Here is a 25939-nt window from a genome sequence, read left to right on the forward strand (position 1 = left end):
CTCAGTTCAGTACCAAACAGACCATCAATGACCTGACGGCTGTGAGTAGAAACACAGAGGAAACGCCGCCCTCTCTCTCTTAATCTGATAATCACTTCCACTTCACAGCCGCTGACTTTCTATCAAATGTTTTTATTGTAAGTGAAACTATAATAGTGGCAGTATATATTTTCTGAAACAGAAGACTGCTGGATTTATTCTGTGACATGTATTTGTGTTAGCGTTTGCAGCTGTAAAGAGATTTTCAAGGTAATTTTCTAAACTGAGTCTGTTGTTAATTAATTCTTGTTCTGCTGCTTTAGTCTGAGTTTGACCAAAAAAACAACCAACAACATCTGCACTGATACAAAAGACACAAGGACAGGAACCAGGAACTAAGGACTGGCATCAGAAACTACTGTTCACGTCTCCTTGAGGTGGACATTTACTGCTGCTGCAGGAAAAACCTGGTTTGTGTTCTCATCAACAGTCGACATCAAGCTGTTGAATCATCAGGATCGACTGTTCTTAAATATTTGCTTCTCTTATTAAATCCTGTGATCATGAAAACTTAAAGAGAGGAGTTAACTACGACTCCCAGGGTGCTTTTTAGTAACAAACATCCAATCACAGAGTTTCACGAGCCACTACAAATTACACTTTGTAGAAACCTGATAAAGATTCAAAGATTTGTACCAGATTTTTTTTTTTATACTCAGGTAAAGTCAGGCTTCATACCCAGGTAAGATCTGGCTTTATACACAGGTGAAGTCTGTCTTAATCCTGAGGCTTCACCTGTAAGTCAGAATCTAAGGCAAAGATAGTGTGAGGTGACATGGACAGGTGTATACAGGTATTTTAGAAACGTTAAGTTATTGAAGTTTGGTTGCCGATCAACATGATCAGCAGCAGTGACACAGCTCATGGTTGTGATTAGGGTTGGATACTTTCACACCCTCAGTGCCCAAATCTGTGTCAAAGTCATAACTCAGTCGAAGTTTATCATCATCACAAATAAACATCCATAAACTTAGAAAGAAAACATACTCCTCATAGCTGCAGAACTTGCTTGAGAATCATCGGATTTTTAAGTGTCTTTGAGTACCACAGTGATTCAGTGAAGGTAGTCTGTACATCAGTGGGTAAACTGCAAACAGTTATGGTTAATAGTTAATTCGGCATATTTATTTACCCAAAACATTAAAAAATTCTATTTGATTTATAAAGCTCCTGTATATTTTGTATTGCCTACCAGTGAGCAGTAGTTCAAACTTTTTTTGTACGTGACTACAGCCTTATTATTATTATTTTTAATTTTATTATTATTATACTATTATATACAACGATCAATCTGTCAGAGTTTGTGTCACATCACCAGGTTCTTTCTGTCACAGCAGCAGGACGATAGAAATCAAATCTACTGAAACAAACAGGAAACTGAAGAGCGACTGAATCATCACTGTTGATGTTCTGATCTGACTCTTCTTTGTTCTCAGTGTAACGTTGTTCTGTGATCTTTCTATAATAAATGGATGCAGCTTGTTCCTCTGTGCGGTTCTTATCTTTAAATAGTTTTTTTCTATTTTTACATATTCAGATATTTCAGGATGGTCCCAGTTCTAGTTTATAATAAGACTACCAGTGATTTTTGCTGTCGATCAATAAGATGATTCAGCTTCAAAACAAAAACAAGTCCAGCTGTCTTTAAATTGATGCTTCTACATGTTTTTGAGTTTATAACATGTTAATCCGTGAGCTGATGGTCACGTGTTATGTCTTATTTGTTTAACCTGTGCAAAAATTAAAATATGGTTTTTCTTAACCATGTCCATGTGACAGGACCAGTACTGTTTGGTTGGCACAGTCTGGGTCCTAACCCTCCTTATAAAACTACTGATTGCTGTTCTTACTTTTTTATTTTTTTTGTTCAGATGAAAAAGAAAATGCAGCTATACTCTGGATGCAGAGCAACTAGTGATATGCACAGTTTAGTTTCCTGAGCCACTGGAATAAATTAAAAAGATTTGTCCACTGAATGGATGAACACAGACTGTGTGGTGCCACTCACTGAACTGAAGCATGGCCGCCGAGCGCTGGATGTTCCTCATGAGGCCTGTCAGTGCTGTCGCAGTGACACAAACCAAACTCCATTTATAAATCTTCATATTTTAAAGTTTCCTCCCTTTGAATATCACAGTGATGAATCTCAACTCTGATGCCACAGGTGAAAACGTTTCTTTGTTTTATTACAAAATTAAATCAACAACACAAACTTTTCACTTGACTAATGGGAGGACAAACAAGATGTCCCCGTCTCTGCTCCAGACAAACACATTTCACTTTGTACAGCAGCATGTTGGACATTTTACACTGAACTAAAGGATACTGATAAATCTGTCTCTTCTTCTGTGGTCTCTGTCCGTCTATCTTCTTCTATTGCTGTCTCTATCTCTGTCTGTCTCTCTCCTTCTGTCGTCTCTGTCTCTGTCTGTCTCTTTCCTTCTATCGTTGTCTCTGTCCATCTCTCTTCTTCTGTCTCTGTCCATATCTCTTCTTCTATCATCATCTCTGTCTGTCTCTCTTCTTCTATCGTTGTCTCTGTCCATCTCTCTTCTTCTGTCTCTGTCCATATCTCTTCTTCTATCATCATTTCTGTCTGTCTCTCTTCTTCTATCATCATCTCTGTCCATCTCTCTTCTTCTATCATCATCTCTGTCTGTCTCTCTTCTTCTATCATCATCTCTGTCCATCTCTCTTCTTCTATCATCATATCTATCTGTCTCTCTCCTTCTGTCTCTGTCCATCTCTCTTCTTCTATCATCATCTCTGTCCGTCTCTCTTCTTCTATCATCAACTCTCTCTGTCCCCCTTCTTCTATCGCTGTCTCTGTCCCAATCTGTCTCTCTTCTCCTGTCTCCCTCTCTGCCTCTGTCGCTGTCCCTCTCACGATTCCTCCTCCTGTCTTCATCTCTCCTCCCCTCCTCCTCCTCCACTCGGAGTCTCTCGTTCTCCCTCGCTCTCTGCCCGTTCTCTTGTTCTCTTGGCGACGCCCCCCTCTGGTTGTACTTGTCGTAGGCGGCGTCCTCTTTCTCTTCTTTGACTCTGATGGCGGGAGGAGGACGATGAAGAGGAGGGGGAGGCGAGGAAGAGGAGGTTGCCCGGCTCTTCTTCTCCTTCTCTGCCTTCTTCTTCTCCTTCTTTTCTTTCTTCTTCTTCTTCTTCTCTTTCTTGTCTGGGACAGAGAACAGAGGAGAAATAAAAACCCTCAACTCTTGCATCAGGCGGCTCAAAGAAAACAGGAAGTGACCTCACCTTTCTTGGGCTTCTTCACAGGTATGCTGTACTGCTCATCTTCCTCTGAAGAAGAGGAGGAGGACTCAGGGGCTATGGGAGCGCAGCCCTCCTCCCTCAGGTGTTTGGTCACATCGTCGATGTCCTCTGAGTCTTTGGGAGGACGATAGTCTTTAACGTGGTCCACGCGAATGGTCCGACCTTTGATCTGACGACACAAACAACACAGATTCAACTTATTGATTTTTATTAACACTTTCCAAAGTCAGTGCTGCTCTGTCTGCTGCAGTCAGAGTTAAAGGGAGAGTTTGACATTTTGACACCCACTTCCCACAATGCAGCAGCTCCCACTAAAACCACAAACTAACTTTTCTAACTTTCTGTCAGTGTATAAGATAAACAGCTGAGATAGAGCGTGCTGAAGTAAGAGCTGTGTCACCTTGATGCCGTTGAAGTTGTCCACAGCCAGGATGGTGCTCCGTTGGTCCTCGTAGCAGATGAAGCAGAAACCTTTGGACTTCCCCGTCTTCTTGTCGCGCACCAGGTTGATGTTGACGACCTCTCCATACCTGACAGGTTTGTTTTGTTACAGATGCAGAGAGTAAATTCTCACTCAGTCTCATGATGGTTGTTACAGTGAGAGAGAGGATAAGGTGAAGTGTGTTAGTACGTACTGAGAGAAGACACAGAGGATGTCGCCTTCAGTCAGCTCGTATGGAAATCCTCCTGCAGGAAACAGAAAAATACTTCATCCACGTATTGTGTGACAGAACCCAGACACTACTGGTGGTTTCCAAGCCCTCAGAATGACTGAAGCTCGGTCTGAGAATAATGAAATCATGCAGCATTAGCTCATGACTTGTCCACACAGGAGGGTCTGGCTTACCTACAAAGATCCAGGCGCTGTCTTTGTACACATTGTGCCAGGAAACAGACTCGTTCACCCCGAGGTTGGCCTCCCGTTCATTCAGCTCATTGATCAGCTTCACCTTCGTTAGTGGACTGAAAGCAGAAGACAGTGACAACATTTTTTTTTTACAGAGTATTTACCCGCTGTTTCTTAACAGTACCTCTCCAGGTGTTAGATGGAAGCATTTTTCCACTGACCTGGTACACTATCTGCCACTTGTCCATCATGTGTTGAAGTAAAATGTCATGTGATATCAGGTGTGATATCACTTTTGTCTGTGACTTGAAGACACCTGCCCAGTGATAAACTATGATTTCTACTTTAATATGAATTGACGAGGAGCACCTGAACACACCATTAATTTCAATCTCTGTGAGGCTTTAATTAGGAGAAAATGACCAAGTTTATATAAACTAAACCCTCATGAGCTGAATAGCAACACAATAACTTATAAGAAGTTGTGGGCAATATAATTACTTTTAGTCATCAAAGTGACCATATTGCTCTAGCTTTATATGTGTTTACGATATGTAGAACCAGTTCTGACTTGTATGTCGTTTTGTCATAGGTTTATATTAATAAATACTTATGATTCTATGCATGGAGAAACCGTCACGCCAGACTTCATTCAAACTCTCATCGATTTTATGTTACCCACTAATGATGCAACGTGCACGTTTGGGATTTTGGTACAGTTTTTAAACATTTAATGTAAGTTTAATATACATTACTAAGCTTGGTAAATGCACTGACTTAGAATAATTAAAAGCAAACGATCCATTTTCACCAAAACCGACCGTGGAGCGCCATTGCACAAGGACTTAAACACACTGCAAAACTTTCATATTATTATAATACGAAATGCTTGGTGTGTGCGGAATTCAAAAACTGCTCTTAAAGGTTTATTGGAACTAAAGCTCTTATGTTTTATCGAGTATCTGGACTAGCCGAGTGAAAGAGAATCATTAAATTGTGAGATTTTTGAACAGGGTTCGGTCTAGTGAGAATGAGCGAAGGTGGCTAGGTTAGCTGTGCTTCATCAACAATGTTTGTTAGCCGTTAGCACCAGCTAGCATGTGAGCGTACAGCAGAGGACTCAACCAGCGACAGAATGAATTAAATCCGAGCTGTAGATAGAAAACCAAATAATCAGTTTAATGTAAGAATGTTCACTTACTTCATGGTGAAGTACTGTACACAGGAGAGGAACCAAAGCTAATGTGGAAACCGGCTGCTTTGCTAACATGAGCCGTTTCCGTATGAATCACTGCCTGTGCTGCCGCCTGCTGTTTGGATGCCTGAACTACAAGCTACAAACGACTAAATAACTAAAATGCTACTGTTCGAAATGTATGTAAAATTGTATATTATCATAAATACAGTAAAATTAACTGATAATACATTTTAACACAGCTTAGCTTCATTAGCTATGTGTAGGCGAACCGCCCGTACATCAGGTGGCGCTGTGCGGCTAACGGACATCTACCGACCCGGTTTGTAAACACCTCAACACCGGTCTGTCAGATGAGAGCCAGGCAGCTAACTAAAGTAACACACCTTTAACTTGTATTTTAGTCGATATCATAATGTTTCAGCTGACTGCTTTATGTGCAGAGCTTTCTCAGCGTTGACCAGTTTATCACGGACAGTTCTCATGTTGACTTTTAGAGCTTTAAATACGCTGCGATAGCTAACTTTAGCCAGGCTACCGTTAGCAGCAATAAAATAATTGTTACTGTCATTTATGGATTAATAAGATAACATTTAAACCAATTCACCACTGTTTACAGCAAATCTACTGTGGGTAAGTAATGCAGTTACTGAAATATATATCAGTTTAAAACAGTGCGGCATGCTCACCCTTAAAACCAAACTCATTTACAGTTGTAGTCAATTTAACATACTTTGACTTGTTTTCAAACCTTGCGTGCATGTTAAAATGTTATTAAGAATTTGTCAGGCTCGTCTGGAACTTCTAATAAATTCGGCTTAAGAGAAATCACACATTACTCCGATAATTAGATTCAATTTAAGTTAATTTCTGGACTGGTTTATTAGCTTCACTTGCAACCCTGTGTTCTCATCCACGATGGAACAGTTATGTGAAAATTGTGTGAATAAAGGGCAAACTGCGTGGTAAGGTACATGCATATAAAATGTATGAGGATGCTGAAAAAGATAAAGGTAAACATTACACCTGGGAATTTTGCTCACGCAATATTCCACTTAAAATAAGCAGAATATTGAGTGGAGTTTGGTGGCAGGTTTTCTCCTGAAGATAAAACATTACTGGGTGATTTTAGCTGCCTGCAAGTCACAGTGAAGGTGCACATTGTAGATATATATATATTTTAAAAAAGTAAATAAAATGGAATAAAACAGAATTTTATCAACTGTCACCGGCAGGGGGAGCACCTGTATCGCAATTATTTCTCAGCAGGCAAGCATTTTTAAGAAAAAATAAATAAATAAATTTGAGTTACAGCTGATTGATTTCTGTCTCCTTTCTATTTCTGTATGTCTCCAGCAGGATGATCTCTCAGGTCTTCATCTTGTCCTCAAAGGGCGACCACCTCATCTATAAAGACTGTATCCTCACCTTCTTGTCACACAGCAAAAACTACTGAGGCCATCCAAAGCATGCATTTATTTTTGTCCCCTGATCAGTGGTTTTTTAACAGTCATTAGCTTAAAGTCTGTAAATTGGTTCCCTGAACAGATTTCACATTGTTGATTTTTGAAGGGAAAGAAGTAAATCCAACCCCAACGGACAATTAAAATGAGCCTTTGTTTAAATGTTACTTTTTATTTCATCAAATGAAAAAATAGGAAACAAGCTGGTAATTTTGGCAAAAGTTTGTGCACCCTACTAAGTTTACTGCAGGTGTTGTATTCTCTTGTTTTCCCATCAAAAATCAACAAAACATAAATGTAATTCACCCAGAGGAGGCCATACTTTCTCATGCAGCTGAATGAGAAATCACAGCAGTGCATAGTGAACAGCTGGTCCAGTTATGGTGCTGACAAACAGATGGGAAAATTACATTTACATCTCTGTTAAGACAATGTTAGTTTCTGCAGCTTTGATGCCAGAATCGTTCACAGTAAAGAAGAAATCCTGCATCCGTGACTAGTTCTTCAGTAAAATGGCAGTTTATCAAGATAGATGAATTCATAATGAAGCAGCCTGTGTTTCTTAACCTGACCACCAGTCCGTGGAGAGGCAGGAAGTGATGTCGTCAGTATTTTCTATGAAAAAGTCACAGCGCTGACCGGTGACCAGCCTCCGGTTGTCATGGTAACACTACGTGTATCTGTGTGTGTGTGTGTGTGTGTGTGTGTGTGTGTGTGTGTGTGTATTAGGATATTGTCAGTCAATCAATCTTTATTTTTATGTCACCTTTTGTACAGGTTAGGGCTAAAAGGTAATAATTAACCAAATGAAAATATATTTAAAATGCGTATAATTTTAAAATAAACTTAAATAAGAATTGAATTAAATATATAAGACAGTTGTAATGTTCAGTGTCTTTATTGAACACAGTCATTGAACATTCACAGTGCTACTGGAAAGTGTTGGTGAACCCTTGGATTTAATTACTGGCCGAACCTCCTCTGGCTCCAACAAGAGTCGTCTCAGCTGGAGTTAGTCTTCTTCTAGGGAGAGTAGCGGAACTGAATCATCTCCGTCATTATTTGTCTGACCGTGGACTGATGAAGATCTATCACCCCTCCCATCACCTCCTCTTCATCCTCTGTTGTGATTCTGTTGTGAGGCCTGGTTCACATCAGCTGATGTTTCTCTAATGTTTAAGTCAAAGTATCTTTAACCCACAACCTCCAGTCTGGTTTCACTGAGTGACTCCGTTCGTGTCATTAGTCGAGGGCTTCACACACTTGTTTGTAGCTACACTGTGAATGTGTGAACAAGAACAACACAATGATTTGTGTGATATTAGTTAAAATAGACTGTGTTTGTTCGTTATTGTGACTTAGGTGAAGATTTATTTTTGTGTTTTCTCTGCAGAGTCACAAAGACCTTCACTTCGTCCACGTCAGGCAGGGAGGACTGTACTGGGTCGCCACGACAACAGTCGACGCCTCACCCTTCACCGTGATCGAGTTCCTCAACAGGTGTGTGTTTGTCCTAAAAGGCTCAGAGCAGGAACCACAGGAATAAACATTATACCCTCACACCACCGGACACACCAATTCCTCACAAGTTATCACAACTCGTTCTTTAATTTTCTGTGCAACATCTTTTTTTTTTCTGTTTTACAAACTTTTTTAATGCCTGTAACATGATGTGACAGGTAACTTGTTTACCCCATGACTTAACCGCTTTAATTAAATAAAAGTTGACACAGGATCAGAAATACTAACAAAGATCTAGGTATGTTTTAAAAAGTTTGATTTGACTGAAGAAGAAAAGGTTTTATTATTGATCCTCTTATTATCACAGGCACTGTTTTTTCAGGTTTTTACGTCAGAAACAGTTGTTGGCCTCATTTTCACTGAATGAATGGATCAATGATCTGAACCGTGAGGAGGAACCAGGTCACATGTTAGAGAGTGTGTGTGTGTGTGTGTGTGTGTGTGTGTGTGTGTGTGTGTGTGTGTCTGTCTGTCTGTCTGTGTCTGTGTTCTCAGGTTAACAGCTCTGGTTAAAGATTACTGCGGCAGCCTGTCAGAGAGGTCGGTGCAGATGAACTTTGCCCTCATCTACGAGCTGTTGGACGAGGTTGTGGTGAGTCTCCCTGCCTGTCTCTGTCAGCAGTGAAGGACCACAGCTGGGAGAGAGAGAGATGCTGCTGCTTTACCACACTGTAAAAAGTTATAATGTAGTTTCCTGACAGTTGTTTGTTATTCAGAATTAGAAAAGATCGTTAAGTTCATAACGTACAAAACAGCAGCACAAATATTATTAAGTCCTCTAGGTAGGATGACTAGTTAGTGGTTAGGAAAAGAGAGTAATCTTTGACTGCAGCCCTTGAGTTGTGTCTCTCCCAGTGAAGCAGGTGTTCAGGTGACACTCAGGTAGATTTGATCTACTCATCAGAGGCCCGTTCAGGTAACTCACCTGCAGCCAGTGTTCACCTGTTAGAAAAAAGGCTGTGTCTCAAGCTTCCAGCACATCACTGCTCATTAAGACATCAGAGTGAGGAGTCAGATCGTTCTAAGTAAAGAGGATCAGCGTCACATCACATCATCTCTCTCTACAAGATATAAGTCTGTATTTTACTTCCTCTCAAGGTTAAGAGGAAGTCACAGTATAATCTTGAATCTGTGTGTGTGTGTGCGTTTGTGTGTCAGGACTACGGTTACATCCAGACGACGTCCTCCGACGTCCTGAAGAACTTCATCCAGACTGAAGCCGTTTCCTCCAGACCCTTCAGCCTGTTTGACCTCAGCAACGTCGGCCTGGTGCGTTCACACCAACGACACCTGACACCGTTAGATGAGAGGTCACATTTACAAACAGTAAATTTACACTTAATAAAATGTTAAACACGAGATGGATTTATACACAACTAAAAACATAGATACAGATGACTGACTGACTTCACTAATAGCAGTAAGTAAGTACAATAAAATACAGAGACAAAGGACAAAAATACACAGAAATTCCAGAAGCATGAATAGAAATAAGAAATATATATATATATATATATATATATATATATTTAGGTATATGTATATGACCAGTGAGGAGGGGTGAGAGTGCAGAGTTTTGGTGAATTATAAAGATATGTTATGGAGTCTGATTGCACTTAGCATCACTTAGCATCACTCCCTGATGCAGCGGTGTTGTATGAGCCTGTTGCTGAACGCGCTCTTAAGTTTGTCCACGGTTTTGTGGAGGGGGTGGGGGACACTGTCCGTGATGTTCATCAGGTCAGCCAGAGGTCTGAGCTCAGCCACCTCCTCCAGCGTGAGTGATGTAGAGCATCCTGTCACAGACACTGACAGACCTGAGCCTCCATGAGAAGTAAATCTGACTCAGGCTGTTCTTCTATGATGCAGTCGTAAGCAGTTATTAATGCACCATCACAGATAATGAGTGATGACATAGATTATAATATGTGATATGTATGTTATGAGTTATGTTTTATATATATATATATATATATATATATATATATATATATATATATATATATATATATATATATAATCTACTATAATTTGTCCTCATAGGAGAAATTATTGTAGTTGTTGATGACTGTACAATAGTTAAAATATCCTGATATCTGTGTGCAACATTATACTTTTGTTAAATGTGTGAAATAAACAGTTATGTTTATTCATATGTACGAAACAATACAGACCCCTCAGAGTTAAAGCGTCAGTGTAGATTTATCTGAAGTGGTGATGGTCTGTAGCAGCGTCCATCAGCTCTGTTGTTTAAATGTACGTAAACATCCCACAGTCACAGGTTTGTCTGAGAGGACTTTAACCTGAGATTCACCCTGTTGTTGCTGTGGTTTTGTTTTTTCGCTGCAGTTTGGAGCAGAGACGCAGCAAAGTAAAGTGGCTCCTAGTTCTGCAGCCACCAGACCCATCCAGTCCACTAGAGAGCAGGTAAACGACATCATCATGAAGCTGAACATGACCACACAGTGACACACAATACTGACAGACACTTAAATCTGCTTTCTCCGGTTCACTCTGATGTGTAAGTTCAAGTTTATTTCCATAGTGACAGACAGCACGCATACATGAACACCCACAAAAACACAAAACTAGTTAGGTCTAGTAAGGTCTCATATTTTACTTTTCTCAAGTTTGTAATTTGTCCGTTGCCATTTTGGTTTTCTAAAAAATCAGAAGAAACCATATTTGGAGGAGAACGAGCAGCTGAGGAGGAGTGAGGGGTGGATCTGACCTGCTCTGTCCTCTGTCCTGATTGTCAGGCAGGTCACTGTGTGGTACAGTCTGTTAATCACACAGTAGCCCCGCCCTAATGCATACCCTGTTTTATCATCTTTTTTCCTCTAAATGGACCATAATTTAAAAAAAATAAACATCATGTTGTCTTGAAGAAGACTTGAAACTAGTGATTCCAATAAATAGTCTGGTCCCAGCTGGACTGTAGACTTCCTGACACAGAAACAAATGACTGTGATCATGAGGGACAGAACTCACAGTTTCCCTGTGTGTGTGTGTGTGTGTGTGTGTGTGTGTGTGTGTGTGTGTGTGTGTGTGTGTGTGTGTGTGTGTGTGTGTGTGTGTGTGTGTGTGTGTGTGTGTGTGTGTGTGTGTGTGTGTGTGTGTGTGTGTGTGTGTGTGTTTCCAGGGAGGAAAGAGCGAGATATTTGTGGACGTGATTGAGAGGATGTCAGTCGTCATCGGCTCCAACGTGAGTAACATCAACGTGAGAACATCAGTCACTGTCTGGGCTCCTTAACATCATCACAACATCTTAAATCTGATGGTTAGAACGGTTGTTTTGTCATTAAGTCATTTTCTGTCATGTAAAGTTTTCAGTTCCAGACTGATTCTCAGGTCTGAAGCCATCATGTCTCTGTCTGTCTGATGTTGTCGCTGGTTTTACTGTTTAACACTGAAACATGTTTTAACTTAGTCACCTGAAAAACCGTTTGTCTGCAGGGAGTTCTGATGAAAGCAGACGTCGAGGGGGAGATCAGAGTGAAGTGCTACATGCCCACCTGTTCAGGTGAGTTTTAGAGTTTTAGAAGGAGCACGTGGGCTGTCATCATCCAGAGCACTGACTCCAGGTTTGAACTCTCATATGTTCTCATTCACCAGAGATGCGAATTGGTCTGAATGAGGAGTTCAGCATCGGCAAGTCAGAGCTCAGAGGTAAAACACACACACAAACACACACAAACACACAGATGCTCATTAAACTCATTAAAAATTAAATGTGATTTAAGAAAAGTAAGAGGATGTTTTCAAAAATAATTACATTAAAGGTCCATATTTTATACTTCTCCTATCTTTTATTTGAAGTGTTGATATCCATCAGAAGATATATTTGTGGTTTTAAGAACCAAAAACCATCTCAGTGTAGTTTTACATCTCCTCTCTCAGGCTTCTCTCTGGAGCTCTAGTAACAACAGGTCAGTCAGCCAATCAGAAGAGAGGATCTGAGCCTCTCTTTGCTGTGACATCACAAAGTTCCAGAAGTCCTGACGGCTGGTTTTAAGGCTCAGTTTCTGAATACAGGCTGTGTGCATTTCTCTGTGGACTGAGGCTTTGATACTTTCACAGTAATAATATAGAACCTAGGCCTGCTTTATAATCAAAAACACATGGACCTTTAATAATTTTTAAAATAATTTTAATCATTTCTCATATTTTTTTTTAAATTACAGTAGCTACCATTTGGTTTTAGAACTGATATTAAGATCCTACTCATCACAATTAAAGCACTTCGTCACTGATCCCAAATCACTTTTCTCATCCTGCTGGGAATCTCATTTACACTTTGTTTTTCTCTGTGAAACCACCTCAAATTGCATGACCTTTTAAACGAAAGACATAATTGACCTCTGTTAGCGTGTCTCCTCCTAGTGTTTACGTGATGCTGCGTTAATGCACATGCAGCCGCACTCCAGCCTACTGTGACTGCTTTACAGACACATCACATGTTTGGGTCACAGTGCGCGGAGTGAGCGGAGAGACGGAGATGGAAAATCACACAAAGTTGAATTAAAATTTAAGCATTGATTTTATTCATGACTGTCCTGTAAGTGTTATTTAAAAACTGAATTTTTCAGATTAAGATTTGATGAGATCTGAGGATGGAGCTTTGATTTAATGCTTTCTTTCTGCATTTTCTGAACATGTTTTAAAAGCAGGAAGAGAAGAATAAGTTTTGAAAGATGTCCTCGTACTTTACAGACATTTATCCATAATCTGAATGAGACATATATTCACCCATATAACTGGTGCATTAATGCGGATTCTGTTTCGTTTGAATTATATATTTTAAAATTTGTATATAATATTTATTGTGAGGCTGTGTATGTGCGTGTGTGTGTATGTTAGAGATTTCCTGGGACAGTGTGTGTGTGTGTTATTCATACACAGTATCTGTGAGGTCAGTTTGTTGTATTTATAGATGCTTGTGAGTTTACATATTAAAATATTTGGTTGCTGCAGATTAATGTGTCTGAATGATTCATTGAGGATTAATCATTTAAAAAATGATACATGAAGACTGCCAGGGCACCCCGAGTCAATTAACTTCAAATTAACTTCAAATTAACTTCAAATTAACTTTAAATTACCTTCAAATTAACTACGAATTAACTTAAAATCAAACTGGGTCACAAATTTAAGTTCTTATCCAGATTTATTAAAAGGAGTAAAACCACAGTGAGAAAAGTGAAACAAATGCTGATTTGTGTCACTGGATTTTGTTGTTTGACGTTGTTGACTCCGACCAGTAGGTCACATGGCCCCTGTCACATGATCACATGGCCTCTGTCCTCTGCTAAATAAATACAGATCAGCATTGGCTTTATTAAAAACAGGTGGACTTCATTTCCACCAGCATTTCATTTCCTGTTCTTGTTTTTCAGTTGATAGTTGACAGTGTGGTCACATCAGTAACAAACTCTCGCCTTCATCTTTATTTTGGGTTTTATTTATTTATTAAGCTGTTTCAGGTTAAATTTAAAAGTGTGATTACACTTGACCTTCTGAAATCTGCACACACTCATTGACATGTTGGGTAATGGCTGATGGTTTTATTACCCTTATAACATTGTTTTGTAAATGTTTTTGTGTTCACCTTGCGTTCTGCTGGGTAAACAGGTCTGATTCTTATGCAACCTTCACATTAATTTTCCCAGGATGCATTGTTTTTCCTGAGTTAGTACTGTCAGGTTGAAAAAGTGTGAATTTGAACCAGAGCAGATATTCTGTGACAGAGTTTCCATTTCACCATACAAATCCTGAAATCCACTGGAACTGGTTTAAAATGAGTCTCTGCAAGACAAGGCTTCATTTTGTTTCAGGTGTTGGAGTTTCTGATCAAAGATGTTTTTTGTTTCTAGGTTACGGGGCTGCCGTTCGAGTTGACGAGTGCAGCTTCCACCAGGCGGTCCGACTGGATGAGTTTGACAGCCACCGGATCCTCAGACTGTGTCCGAGCCAGGGAGAGGTGATCTCACCCACTCTATTTGTTTTGTTCTGGTCTCTGTTCATTGGTTTGGACTGATGGGAACACTTTTGGTATAAAGTAATACAGTTCATTAGCACCACAAACTACAGCCTCCAGAACTACTATAAGGTTGAGGGATCTAGTTTTGTGTCAGTACAGGGTACAAAACACAGTGCTGCACAGGTGAACTAGCTCCAGTGTTGCACTGAGGATATTTCCCCAACTGGTGGAGTTCGGGAATCTAGCGTTGCACTGCAATCTTAATGCCATGAATTAGTGCAGTCAGTACTGATGGCCTGTCGTTTACTGTGCTGAGTCTCCACACCGTCGCCTGAAGGCAGCAGGTGTCTGCTCCATCTGCTGTCTCTAACAGGAGTCATGTTGTGCAGTCAGGCCACAGCGTACGGCAGATCTTCTGATTAAATTTTGTGCAACAAGCGCTAGTGCAACAGTCTTGTTGTTTTGCAACAGACTGTTTTTTGTAAATCACTCAGTTACAGGTTAAATCGCTTGGCTACAGAAATGAAGCCCAGAACTGTGACGATTGTTTTTTGAGAATGAGAATGGTCAGGACTGTTAACCCATTAAGTGGCATCGGGGCAAAAATGTACTGTGGGCCCTGATCCCTCGTACTGCCCTCTGAATATCAACCTTGCTACCTCCAAGTTACCATTAAGTCCACCGCAACCAGACATCCTGCATGGGAACAATACTTAATATGTCTTTGTTTGCTTTAACCACTTCTTGTTGGTGGTGCAGGGGATTGTGGGATATGATCAAAAGCTCCAAAACAGGAAATGAAGGGACCTTGTGGTGAGATTGGATGTTAACACCTCTCTAAAACAACAAAAACAGAACATTATGACCTTTGTGAAGGTTAATGTGTTGCAATGCTGTTGGATTACACTACGACAGTTATCACTGGGTGTACCTAATAAACTGCCAGCTGAGTGTAAATCAGCCCGAGGGACCTCTACTGTAGTGCTGCCCAAGTCTTAAAGAACAAAATCCTGTAAATCAGCAGTAAACTGTTCTGTTTTCCTGCAGTGGAGCTTAAACATGGTGCAAATCTCACTAAGCCTCTTCCACATTTTCCTGTATACAGCACATTTGAAATGCTTCAGCACATAAATCACTTAAACAAATAAACATAATCCCATCAGCCACAGGTTGATTTCCTTCCTCACAGTCAGACATTTGTTTCATTTCCTTTGTATGAAGATGGACTTGAACTTCATTCGAACCTCAGGCTAAACAGTTGAGACCATTTTAAAAAAATCATCAACCAGGCCACTGCTGTGCATGTAAACACACTGAAAGTACTGATTTATTTCACAGCACCTGTCTTAAAGCAGCAGTTTATCTCTCTTCTCCTCAGCCTCTATCATTGTTTTCTCGTCTTGATTTTCTTAAAGGTAGATGTCCATGTGTTTTTTGATTATAAAGCAGGTCTAGGTTCTATATTAATACTGTGAAAGTATCAGAGCCTCAGTCCACAGAGGAATGCACACAGCCTGTATTCAGAAACTGAGCCTTAAAACAAGCTGTCAGGATTTCTGGAACTTTATGATGTCACAACAAAGCAGTCACCACTCTCAGCCACGCCCGAAGTCCCGCCCCCTTGGACCCACCATCCAACCTTGCAGGATTTGGTTTCTCTGGGTGTTTACCTGAAATCTGCTATATTTTTATTAGATCGCTCAACCCATCAGTCAGCCAATCAGAAGAGAGAATCAAATCGTCTCCTCTGATTGGCTTACTGACCTGTTGTTACTAGAGCTCCAGAGAGAAGCCTGAAAGAGGAGGTGTAAAACTACACTGAGATGGTTTTTAGTTCTTAAAACCACAAATAAATCTTCTGATGGATATGAACACTTCAAATAAAACACTGGAGAAGTAAAAATATGGACCTTTAATATCTTGTTTTTCCTCTTCTTGCAGCAAACAGTGATGCAGTACCAGCTGAGTGACGATCTGCCTTCAGCTCCTCCTTTCCGTCTCTTCCCAGCCATCGAGAGAGACAACGGAGGAAGGTAAAGACCTCAAACACACCAACCCAGAAAACAACTCATGGTCCTTTCTGGTTCCATGTGTATTTTTCCTCTTGTGCATAACTGGCCAAACAGAAAAAAACAAAAGAAAAACTCTCAGTATTTTAACATGAGGTGAACATGAGGTTTTGTTGTGAGCTCCACAGAATCAAAGAGTGATTTCTGTTTTGAAGCTGACATTTAACAGGAGAAATCTGCTGGAAAACAGGAAACGGCTTCAGCATTTGTCAGCCAACACCCTGTTAACACACATTTCCCATCATTTAAACACACAGCCTGTAACTTCTCCCTCTCCAAGGGTCTCTCAATCAAAACAATAACAAAACACAGCATTAGGTGATGTAATGAAGTTACGTGGGATCATGGGAGTTGTCTTCACCACTGTTGCCGTCAGCTTCTCCTGGTCTGGATTTCTTCAGTGTCAGTGGTTCAGGAGGTTTTTACCTGGATCTGAATTATCCACAGAGGTCTCCTCCTCTCCACAACAAACATATAACCAGTAGAAACACTGAATAAAACAGTTTCACTGACGCTCTTCAGTGACACAGGACGTCTCTGAGCAGCCGGGAGCTGAGCTGTCTAACATTTACTCAGCTGGTTTCTCTGAGAACTTCAGATCCAGACATCTGACGACTAAAATCCTTCATCTGGTTCAAATATAGAGCTGAAAACTACCAAGGTGTAAAAAGTGCATCTTAAAATGTGACTTAAAACATTACAACTTTGGTCCTTTTATTGTTTATGATGACACTGCACTCAGTGGTGTAGTAGCACAGCTGTAACACACTAGCGTGCAAAGAGCCTCTAACAACAATATTTGCCACCTTCCAGTAAAAGCGGAAGTTTTCTTTGCATCGTGTCCGTTGAAATGTTTGGATCGTTTTCACAAATCTACTGTAGGTAACAGCTGTAAACAACAAACATAGCCATTGATTTGCATCTCAAACACAAATAGGCTCAATGTTATAAACATGTTCCAACCACAGGTCAAATATATTATACAGTAATGTGAGCTGCTGTAGCTGTGTCAGCACTCACTAGCTAATGGGAAAAATAACATCAGACCTAAAACAACAAATCTGTTTTATTCTGAAAAGCAAACTGCTCAACCCTGATTAGTCATGTAGCTGTCAGTCCTCGATGTTCTGTCCCCTGGAAAAATACTGAAAGAACAGTAACACCACAAAGTACCATGAGTGTAGTGTTTCCATAGTAGACCTGATACAACAACCAGGCTAAAATCTAAAGAAATCACTTGAAGGAAAATGAAACTTCTAGTTTTCCTTTGAGGAAAGAAATCAGATTTTCACAAATTACACTGTGTCTCCGTAGATTAAAAGTGACTTAATGAGGCGTCACTGAGGCCTAGAAGCTACAGCAGGACAGACACTGAACGGTTTTAAAGCTGTCGCCATCTTGGCAGTGCCTGACTCCGCCTACATCACGGTTTATCCAAAAATGGGCAAAGAGGTGGGGTGTGGGTGGAGCCAAGACTTCGGCTCATAGCATCCACTCACCCACCTGTCACTCAAAGTAGCCACACGCTCGATCATCATAACTTTGAGCCTGAATAAAGTTTAAACGATGATTTATATAAAAATTCACCCCCGTACCAGGCTGTAAACATGTTTATTTCTGCTGTAAAGTTGGACATTTTAACATGGGAGTCTATGGGGACTGACTCACTGTTGGGGCAAGACTCTAGTGGTCATTAGAGGAACTGCAGCTTTTAGCTCTTCACTGTTGGCTTCATTTTTCTGAGGTTTCACCTCGGTCACAGCCCCTAATTAATTATTTAAACAATCTGACAGTCGAATGATCATCTGGATTTGTGGCTGGTCTGAAAGTTTGGTCTAAACGTCCATTTAAAACTGTAATGAGCTTATTTTAATAATACTGCAGTGGTGTTCACTAAAGCTGTAGTCTAGAGGCTGCAGAACAAAACAGGCCATGTTCTCTGCAGCTTCTTACTTTCCAGTCACAGCAGATTTGCACAAAATAACACTGCCGTCCTGTGTTCTTGTCAACGCTGTTGACAAAACACTGTCTGCACAGCTTTAGAAATGTCCCATATAAACCTCCGTGTCCTCTGTCTGAACCTCTGAAGCACATCATCCGCCTGTCTGCCCACGCATTTCAGTTAAAGGCAAAAATCACTTTAAAAAAAAAAAAGGTGATTTAAGGACAGTTCTTTCTTGAAACAATGCTCACCAGCCCTCATGTACATTCAAAGTGTTATTATTGGTGGCTGTTATCATTCTTCTCTCCATACTGGGCCTGAAGAGATCAGCACTTGAAGCAATGTCAGTGCAGGTGACTGGGACTAAGATCCACAGCCCTGAATGAATATGAGGCTTCAGCAGTCTACAAAGACTTATACAAAGTCTTTTTATTACAAATCTTCATCCTTGTGTTTCGACAGTGTTTCCTACCTGAGCTGCAGTGACAGGATTTTATAACCCGATCTGTCCTGAAGATGTAGTGCTCCTCAGAGGACATATTATAACCTCTTGTCTTGTAAAGACAACAATGGCTGAAGCTCTTGTCAATCACCACCACCACCACCAAAAAACCACGTTAGGCAGAAATTGGTTTCTCTACAGCATCACAGGAGGTTTCTATGGCTAATGGTTCAGGCAGTGGGGAAAGCATTTAGATCTTTTACTTAACTAAAAGTACCAATACAATACCTCACTGTAAAAATACTTCCTGTATTTAAAAGATTACCTGAGTAAAAGTACATACATTTTAATCGGAAGTTTTCTGATTGGCTGACTGTTTTCTGAGTGATCCAATAAAAATATAGCAGATTTCAGGTAAATACTCAGAGAAACCAAATCCTGCAAGGTTGGATGGTGGGTCCAGGTGGGCGGGGCTTGGGGCTGAGGGCATTTGTACAGTTTTATCACGTTGTCTTGACTCTGCACTGCTGCTGCACGTCTGCTAATCCTGATTCCTGAGATCCTGATCACAGACCCTCCCTCCCAATAACTCCAGAATCCAAAAAACATCTGCTTTGACAAGCTAGCTGCCACTCAACGATAAATCAGATTATTTTTACCAGAGGTTTGGTTTATGACAGTATCCTGCAGCCACAGCTGTTGTCCCCACAGACACATCTCAAGCCAAGAGCAATGAAAAACACAGTTTTAAACTGTTCCATAAGTGACTCAGAACCACTAAAATCACACTTGTTTCTGCTGCTGTGCCCCAGAAGAAATATTTGTTCATGCAGAATCAGTTCAAAGTGCTTTACAGAGGGATAACAGGTCAAACATTCTCTCCGCAGGCTGCTGATGTACATGAAGCTTCGCTGTGATCTGCCACCAAAGAGGTCAGTCTCTGCTTCAAACCTAATCTACACTGTAGGTATCAGACGTCTTCAGATCAACCAGGAGCAGCAGGTGTGTTTTAATAATTCAGGTCCCTGAGTTCTGGGGCAAACACGCCTTCTGATAACATAAGAAGAAGAACAACCGGTTGTCTGTTTACAGAGGAGCCACGTGTTGTTTTAAAGGAGAAATTCACAAACCACAGTTGTTTGAAAGAAGTAGGCGCTCAGGAGGCGGGAAGGATCTAAGGAAAGTCACTATCCAGTTGTCGAGTGGCATCATGGGAAATATAGGATCCAGTGTTTTTAATGCCTCTGTTCCATCCTGTGAACACGATATCTCAGTAACACTTTGAGGGAACTTCTTCAAATTTGACACAAACATTCACTTGGACTCAAAATTGAACTGATTAGATTTTGGTGGTCAAAGGTCAAAGGTCACTGTGACCTCACAGATTGATACACTAATTATGACACATTTTAACGCAAACATCAAACAGATAAAATGATGAAGTGATGACATTTTATGTCCAACAGGTCAAAGGTCAACTTCACTGTGACATCATAATGTTCTGCAGAAACACCTCTGGTCATTTTTGAATGATGTAACTCAGGAAGAGGAGATTTTGATATTGGATGATGGAGGAAACAACCACAAGGCGTTGATTCTAGTTGGAGCTTTTCATGAAAATATAAGAACTTAAAGTCGATATATCTCTGCTTTGATTTTGATCGTTCTGTTTTTAATTGGTCTCTCCTGAGTTTACCAACTTCATGAAAGTGAAAGCGTCGCTTTTGGGCTTTAGAAAATTACAATAAACATTTTTATAGATGAAACTGAGAAAAATTTAAATCAAAATAATTCCTGCTGGCCTGCAGTAGAAAGTAAGCACTCATGTGAAGTACAAGTGCATCTACAATGTACACGAGTAAATATACTCTGTTATATTCCAGCTGATCTGTGCAGTGAGCTGTGACATAATGTTAATAAACATATGGAGGATCAGTAGATGATGATGATGATGAAGATGATGGTGATGATGGTGATGATGTCATTGCTTTGTTTTCGCAGCGCTGCTATCAACGTCTGTGCCACCGTCCCCGTTCCTAAAGGCTCTGTGAGGTGAGACGCTCCCATTCAAATGTAGCTGCTCACCTGAACCTGCTGTTTGTTATTTAAATCAGTCTGTATGTAAAAACCTCCAGCTGCAGCCTGGGTCTGACCCCCCAGCCTCCAGTCTGTGTGTGAACCAGGCTTTGTTCAGGTTTCTTGTCTGTGTGTGTGTGTGCGAGAGAGAGTCAGCTCTCTGAGAACAAACAGGAAGTGAAGAGGGCTCCACGTCTCTGAGGAAATCACATGTTAAACACTGTGTCTGCTGTTGTGAGTGTTTTTAAATGGGAAACAACATTAACAAAGTAGGAAACATCTCAGGTAAAGAGAAGGAAATGCACCTAATTTGTTATTTAAATTAAATGGAAATTGAAATGATTGACAGATGGAAAGACTAGCGCTCAACCATCTGCTGTGGCTTTTAGAGATGTGAGTTAAAAAAGCTCTCAAACCTCAATGGGTCATTACAAACTCTTGTGCAGTGAGAAAATCTTCAAACACCGAAAAGTGTTTATTCCTTGTGGATCCTCCAAAGTTACCGAACACACTAAACACATCAGGCTGAAATTTGAGGTGTAAATTTTGCATAAGTCCTGAAGCATAATCTCATATTTGGTTTAATGGTGCAGCCATGAAACCATAAAGTAGGATTTGAATATGTTATGTCAGAGGTTTGAGCTGCAACAAAATGACGCATGAACACACAGTCGCTTCAGGAAGTATTCAGACCCCGTCACTTCGTTCTGCTGCAGATTTCATTTTAAATATAATAAGTTTACAGTTTTCCATCAGACAAAGTGAAAACATGATTTCAGACATTTTTGCTTATTAAAAATCAAAAATTTTAATCTCTTACAAAAGTCTCTAGACCTTTAATCCAGGACTCTGTAGAAGCCCCTTTACCAGCAGTTACATCTTCCTGTCTTCTTGGGTCAATCTCACCTGGATTTGGGCAGTTGACCTAATTCTTCCCAAACTCCATCAGATTGGACAGGAAGCCATCCTCAGGTCTCTGCACAGATCTTCTGTGTGGTTTAAGTCTGGACTTTGGTTGGGACACTTAAGGACAGTCAGAGACTGAAGACACTGTTTTACTTGTTCTTATTAAGTTCTACACACATCTCATTGATAACAAGCAAACAGGAAGCAGCTGACCACAGACTGGAGCCAGAGCAAAGAGTCTGAACACTAACACTTTGTAAATGAGAGATTTCAGTTTTTCATCTGTAATAAATTTGAAGGTTTTTCTAGAAGCATGTATACAAATTCATAATTTAATATTATTTCATTAAATCTGCAACACGATAAAGTGTGAACAATATGAGGGATGTGTTATAATTTGAACTGAAGCAGCTGCCTATGATGATACAGTCACATTCAGTCACTAACGCTGCCTTCAGAGTGATGTCCGGGTCTGCACCATCAATCATTCAGCCTTATGCTCCTTCTCCTCCAATGAACAACGTCTGTCATCACCATCCCTGAAACAAGACAGAGTCAGTCCAGACTCTTCTGGTCTGTGGTTCCCTGATGGTGGAACCAGTCTATCAGAGCAGGGGCATCCCTCTCTATCTTAAAGACTTGTCTCAAGAACCTTTGAGCTCAGGATTCATTTTAACTGAGCTTCACCCAAAGTGCAGTAAAGAGTAAAACCTGAATCACATCAGTATTTGCTGTGACCCCCCTTTGCCTTTAAACCAGCTCCATTTCTCCCCAGTTCACCTGTCTCAGTGTCTTCTGTCTCTTCATGTGCTCCCAGACTGACTCCATGACGCTGACATCAGGTCTCTGTGGGGACCAGACCCTCTGTTGCAGGACTCCTGGTTCTCCAGGTCCCTAGAGATCTTTATGACTCTGTGTGTTTGGACTCGTTGTCCTGATGCAGGATGAATCTGAACCAATCAGATGCCTCCTGATGGGACTGATGATGGAGAAGAACCTGAACAACTGAAGGTCTTAGACCTTCTACACAGTCCTGCACATAAAACCACCACAGTGTGTTCATGTGTTCATGTTTGTTGTGGAAAATGACAGCGGTACATCAGCTGAAAGCCCTCAGCAGGATTATCTATCAAATCTCCTGGTGTGCTCATCTCTGAGAGCGTTTCTGCCTCAGCGCCTCATCCCCGGGTCACCTCTGTAAGACCACCACTGCAGGAACACCTAAACCCAGACGATCTCTGATCTCCTCAGGCGTCACCTTTGGTGTCTGACACTGCTGACGAGTGTGTGAAGTTGAAAGTTGGGTGAGAGGTTTGTGTTGAGCTGAGCTGTTGTGTGTTGTGGGTTCAGTCTGTCGCAGGAGCTCAGCAGTCCGGATCAGAGCGCCGAGCTGAAGCCGCAGAGCAGAGCTGTCGTCTGGCAGATACCTCGCTTCCCCGGAGGAACACAGCTCTCTGCTCTGTTCAAGGTAAAAACACACACACACAGATGCACATTACTCAGTCTTGTTTTAAATTATTTTTTTGTTTATATTTAAACTGTTGTGTTATGAGCTTGTCAGTCGTCTGTAAAGCTGGCTGACAACAACAACAAACAACACCACAACCTTTTTTTTTAGCTTGGCTTTGAGTAATGGCACTGTTAGTCCACTGCTTTAGTCCAGACTGAAATATCTCAACATTTATTGGACTGATTGCCATGTAATTTGCTTCAGACGTTATTGGGCCCTGAACCCTCGCGACGTCACCTGATAAGTGATTGAGTGCGAGAGGCTGCAAGGACTCAAAATAGTCTAAAGAGGAATGGGACGGCACTTTGTGACACATCACGTTACCTTGAAAAACATCTTGTTTTGCAATTTTGAATTTATCATGAAGTCATCACAGTTGTGGCTGTGAATCACTGAGCTTTTTTTTTTTTTTTTTTTTACATGTAAATGTCTGTTTCTTGTAACGTTAACGTTTGAGTTTCTTCCTTACATGTTTGTTTCTTTGTTCACAGTTTTCTTCAACATTTTTCTTTTTTCCATTTTATGGCTGTTGTTAAACGTTTTATACGTTTCCGGGCGTCCCCTGGTAACCATGGTAACTCTGTGGTTAATGTCAGAACGCTATGAACTTTGGGTAATTCCCTCAGGCAAAGTCTTCAGTCTGCTCCCATGCCCCTGATGGTTTTACATTGGGACAGCACAACAGACTTTGAGCCGTGTTCCCTCTAAGTCCATGAGGGTGGACATTGGGATTGGGCCTTGGTCACCAGAGGATGAACCATGCCGACTTTAGTGATCCTGACCTTTGACCTGTGCTGCATGATTTCCTGCTTTTCTTTGTCCAACTTAAGACCTTTTTGAAAAGTCTTGTTTTGTTTTTTGAAATCCTAGAAAAGTGAATTTGAATACAGATGGACGACAAAGCAGATGTTTCAGTTTCACAGATGAGCAGCTTTTATCAGCAGATTTTACCAGAGAACCAGTAAATAAAGCTGAGAGGAGCAGACGGTCACTGACCAGTTAGTCATGTTTACACATACACATGTATCACACAGTTTTGGGACAAACTCACAATAACTGCTCTCTAATGACTCCCTCCCCGCCTTCCTCCTGTTGTCAGCTGGAGGTCCCTGGCCTCAGCTCGGCCTCCATGTTGGAGGTGGGTCCGGTCGGTCTGAACTTCGAGCTGCCAAAGATCACCGCCACGGGGCTGCAGATCCGCTTCCTCCGCCTGTCGCCCATTCAGCCCGGCCCATCGCAGCGCTGGGTCCGATACGTCACCCACTCCGACTCCTACACCATCCGGATTTAAGCCTTTCAGTTGTCTCTGCCTTAAATGATGAACATGTCTCATCAGTTTCATGATGAAGCAGTGATGAATCAATTGTTTTTGTTGACTGATGATACAGGAAGAAGACTGCACATGAGAGGAATCAAAAAACAGAAATAATGTAAATGCTTTCCCTTCAAATTAATTTATGTGTCTGTAGTTTTAATATGTTTTATTTTATTATTTTACAACTAAGTTTAAGAATTGTTGCTGCTTAACATTTCTTTTTTCAATTAAATGATCAGTCATTTGATATTCTGTACCTCTCTTCATGTCATATAATCCCATGTTCTGAGCCAAACCAATGTTCAGTCCGTCTCTCAACACCTCCCTCATCCGTCTGTGGCTGTCAGCTCTGAGCCCACTGGTTCCTCCTGAAGACATAAATCTTTTAAAACACCAAATAAATATAAAAAAGTAATTTCCTTAAACAACTTCTGGCTGTAACTTTTATTAAACAAATAGGAGGAAAAGTGCATTTGTAGCGGCTTATTTTCAGCGGCAGATTAACCCACGTATGTTGCTCAAGTATTTGTGGCAGCAGGTTGGTTTGTTTGATGACAAGGAAAAGTTTTGTGACACCTGTTGTTTTACCTCTACATTACTAAATAATTTATTTAGTTGTTGGAAATACATAGTGTTCATCCAACTCGGCTCAGTATTGATTCATAAGAGATGAAAGTCATGAATCTATTAAATGCCTTGTAAATAAAGTCAAGTCATATTTTCTCTCTTCGTGACCTCGTATTTCAGGTTTTGTGTTTTAACTAAAGGTGAATTTCTGTTTTAAAAAGCTGAGCTCGGATATTTTTTTGTCACAAACTAATCTAATATCAGCAGCTTCAGCTCAGATGTATCAAATATCATTGACAATTTCTCTTCTATGACTTCTGTCTGGTAACTATTCATGGCTTTGTGGTTTATTCACTTGTTTTCAACCTTTGCAAAGCACCTTTTTAAAAGTGATAAAAAACCACCTGAAAAACCTGTGGGACACTTTGAATTATGTGGCTTTCAGCTCCAAGACCATTGTTTTTTACTGAAGATGTTAATCTTTTGAAAATATATAGTTTTATTGGTTAAAGAAAAGCTCAGTAACATCTTAAAACAGCTGGTTTTTGACAAATAAACAGGAGGAAATGTACATAAGTGTATTCAATGGTGATTATTTTCAACAGCGGATTGATCCATGTTTGCTGCACTTGTGAGTAAATGAAGCTTGATTCATATGGCTGGATGATTTAATTGTCAAAGGTAAAATGTTACAAAGCTTAGGGGCAAAGATAGTGTTTCTTTATTTAACATCAGGTTCTAGGAACCTCTAAAGGGTACAAAGACACGCTGACCTGAGAAACTTCATTAGAGCCTGA

The 25939-nt window shown here is 40.6% G+C and overlaps 2 protein-coding genes across 5 annotated transcripts; one reads left to right on the top strand and one right to left on the bottom strand.

The window, feature by feature from the left end:
• Positions 1–2197: 2197 nt before the first annotated feature.
• rbmx2 (RNA binding motif protein X-linked 2) lies at positions 2198–5493 on the bottom strand. The gene is made up of 6 exons (XM_071505903.1): positions 5358–5493; positions 4157–4272; positions 3945–3996; positions 3710–3839; positions 3292–3478; positions 2198–3211 (listed from the first exon to the last, which is right to left on the bottom strand). The coding sequence occupies exons 1-6, from the start codon at positions 5360–5362 to the stop codon at positions 2403–2405; spliced, it is 1299 nt and encodes a 432-aa protein (XP_071362004.1). The 5' UTR covers positions 5363–5493; the 3' UTR covers positions 2198–2402.
• Positions 5411–25713, top strand: ap4m1 (adaptor related protein complex 4 subunit mu 1). Of its 4 annotated transcripts, none has more exons than XM_071505898.1 (16): positions 5411–5530; positions 6708–6769; positions 7393–7478; positions 8208–8314; positions 8831–8927; positions 9494–9604; positions 10685–10762; positions 11478–11540; positions 11792–11858; positions 11951–12004; positions 14209–14315; positions 16257–16348; positions 19656–19700; positions 20770–20820; positions 23101–23218; positions 24360–25713. In XM_071505898.1, the coding sequence occupies exons 1-16, from the start codon at positions 5514–5516 to the stop codon at positions 24549–24551; spliced, it is 1347 nt and encodes a 448-aa protein (XP_071361999.1). In that variant the 5' UTR covers positions 5411–5513; the 3' UTR covers positions 24552–25713. The 4 variants fall into 4 exon arrangements, with proteins under 4 accessions (XP_071361999.1, XP_071362002.1, XP_071362000.1 ...); XM_071505901.1 differs by lacking the exon at positions 5411–5530 and adding an exon at positions 5644–5728; XM_071505899.1 differs by lacking the exon at positions 5411–5530 and adding an exon at positions 5668–5984.
• The last annotated feature ends 226 nt before the right edge of the window (positions 25714–25939 follow it).

This window comes from Trachinotus anak, unplaced genomic scaffold (assembly GCF_046630095.1).
Source record: "Trachinotus anak isolate AG129_WGS33_773 ecotype Australia unplaced genomic scaffold, CSIRO_AGI_Tana_v1 ptg000020l, whole genome shotgun sequence".
In the NCBI taxonomy this organism is placed as follows: Eukaryota; Metazoa; Chordata; class Actinopteri; order Carangiformes; family Carangidae; genus Trachinotus; species Trachinotus anak.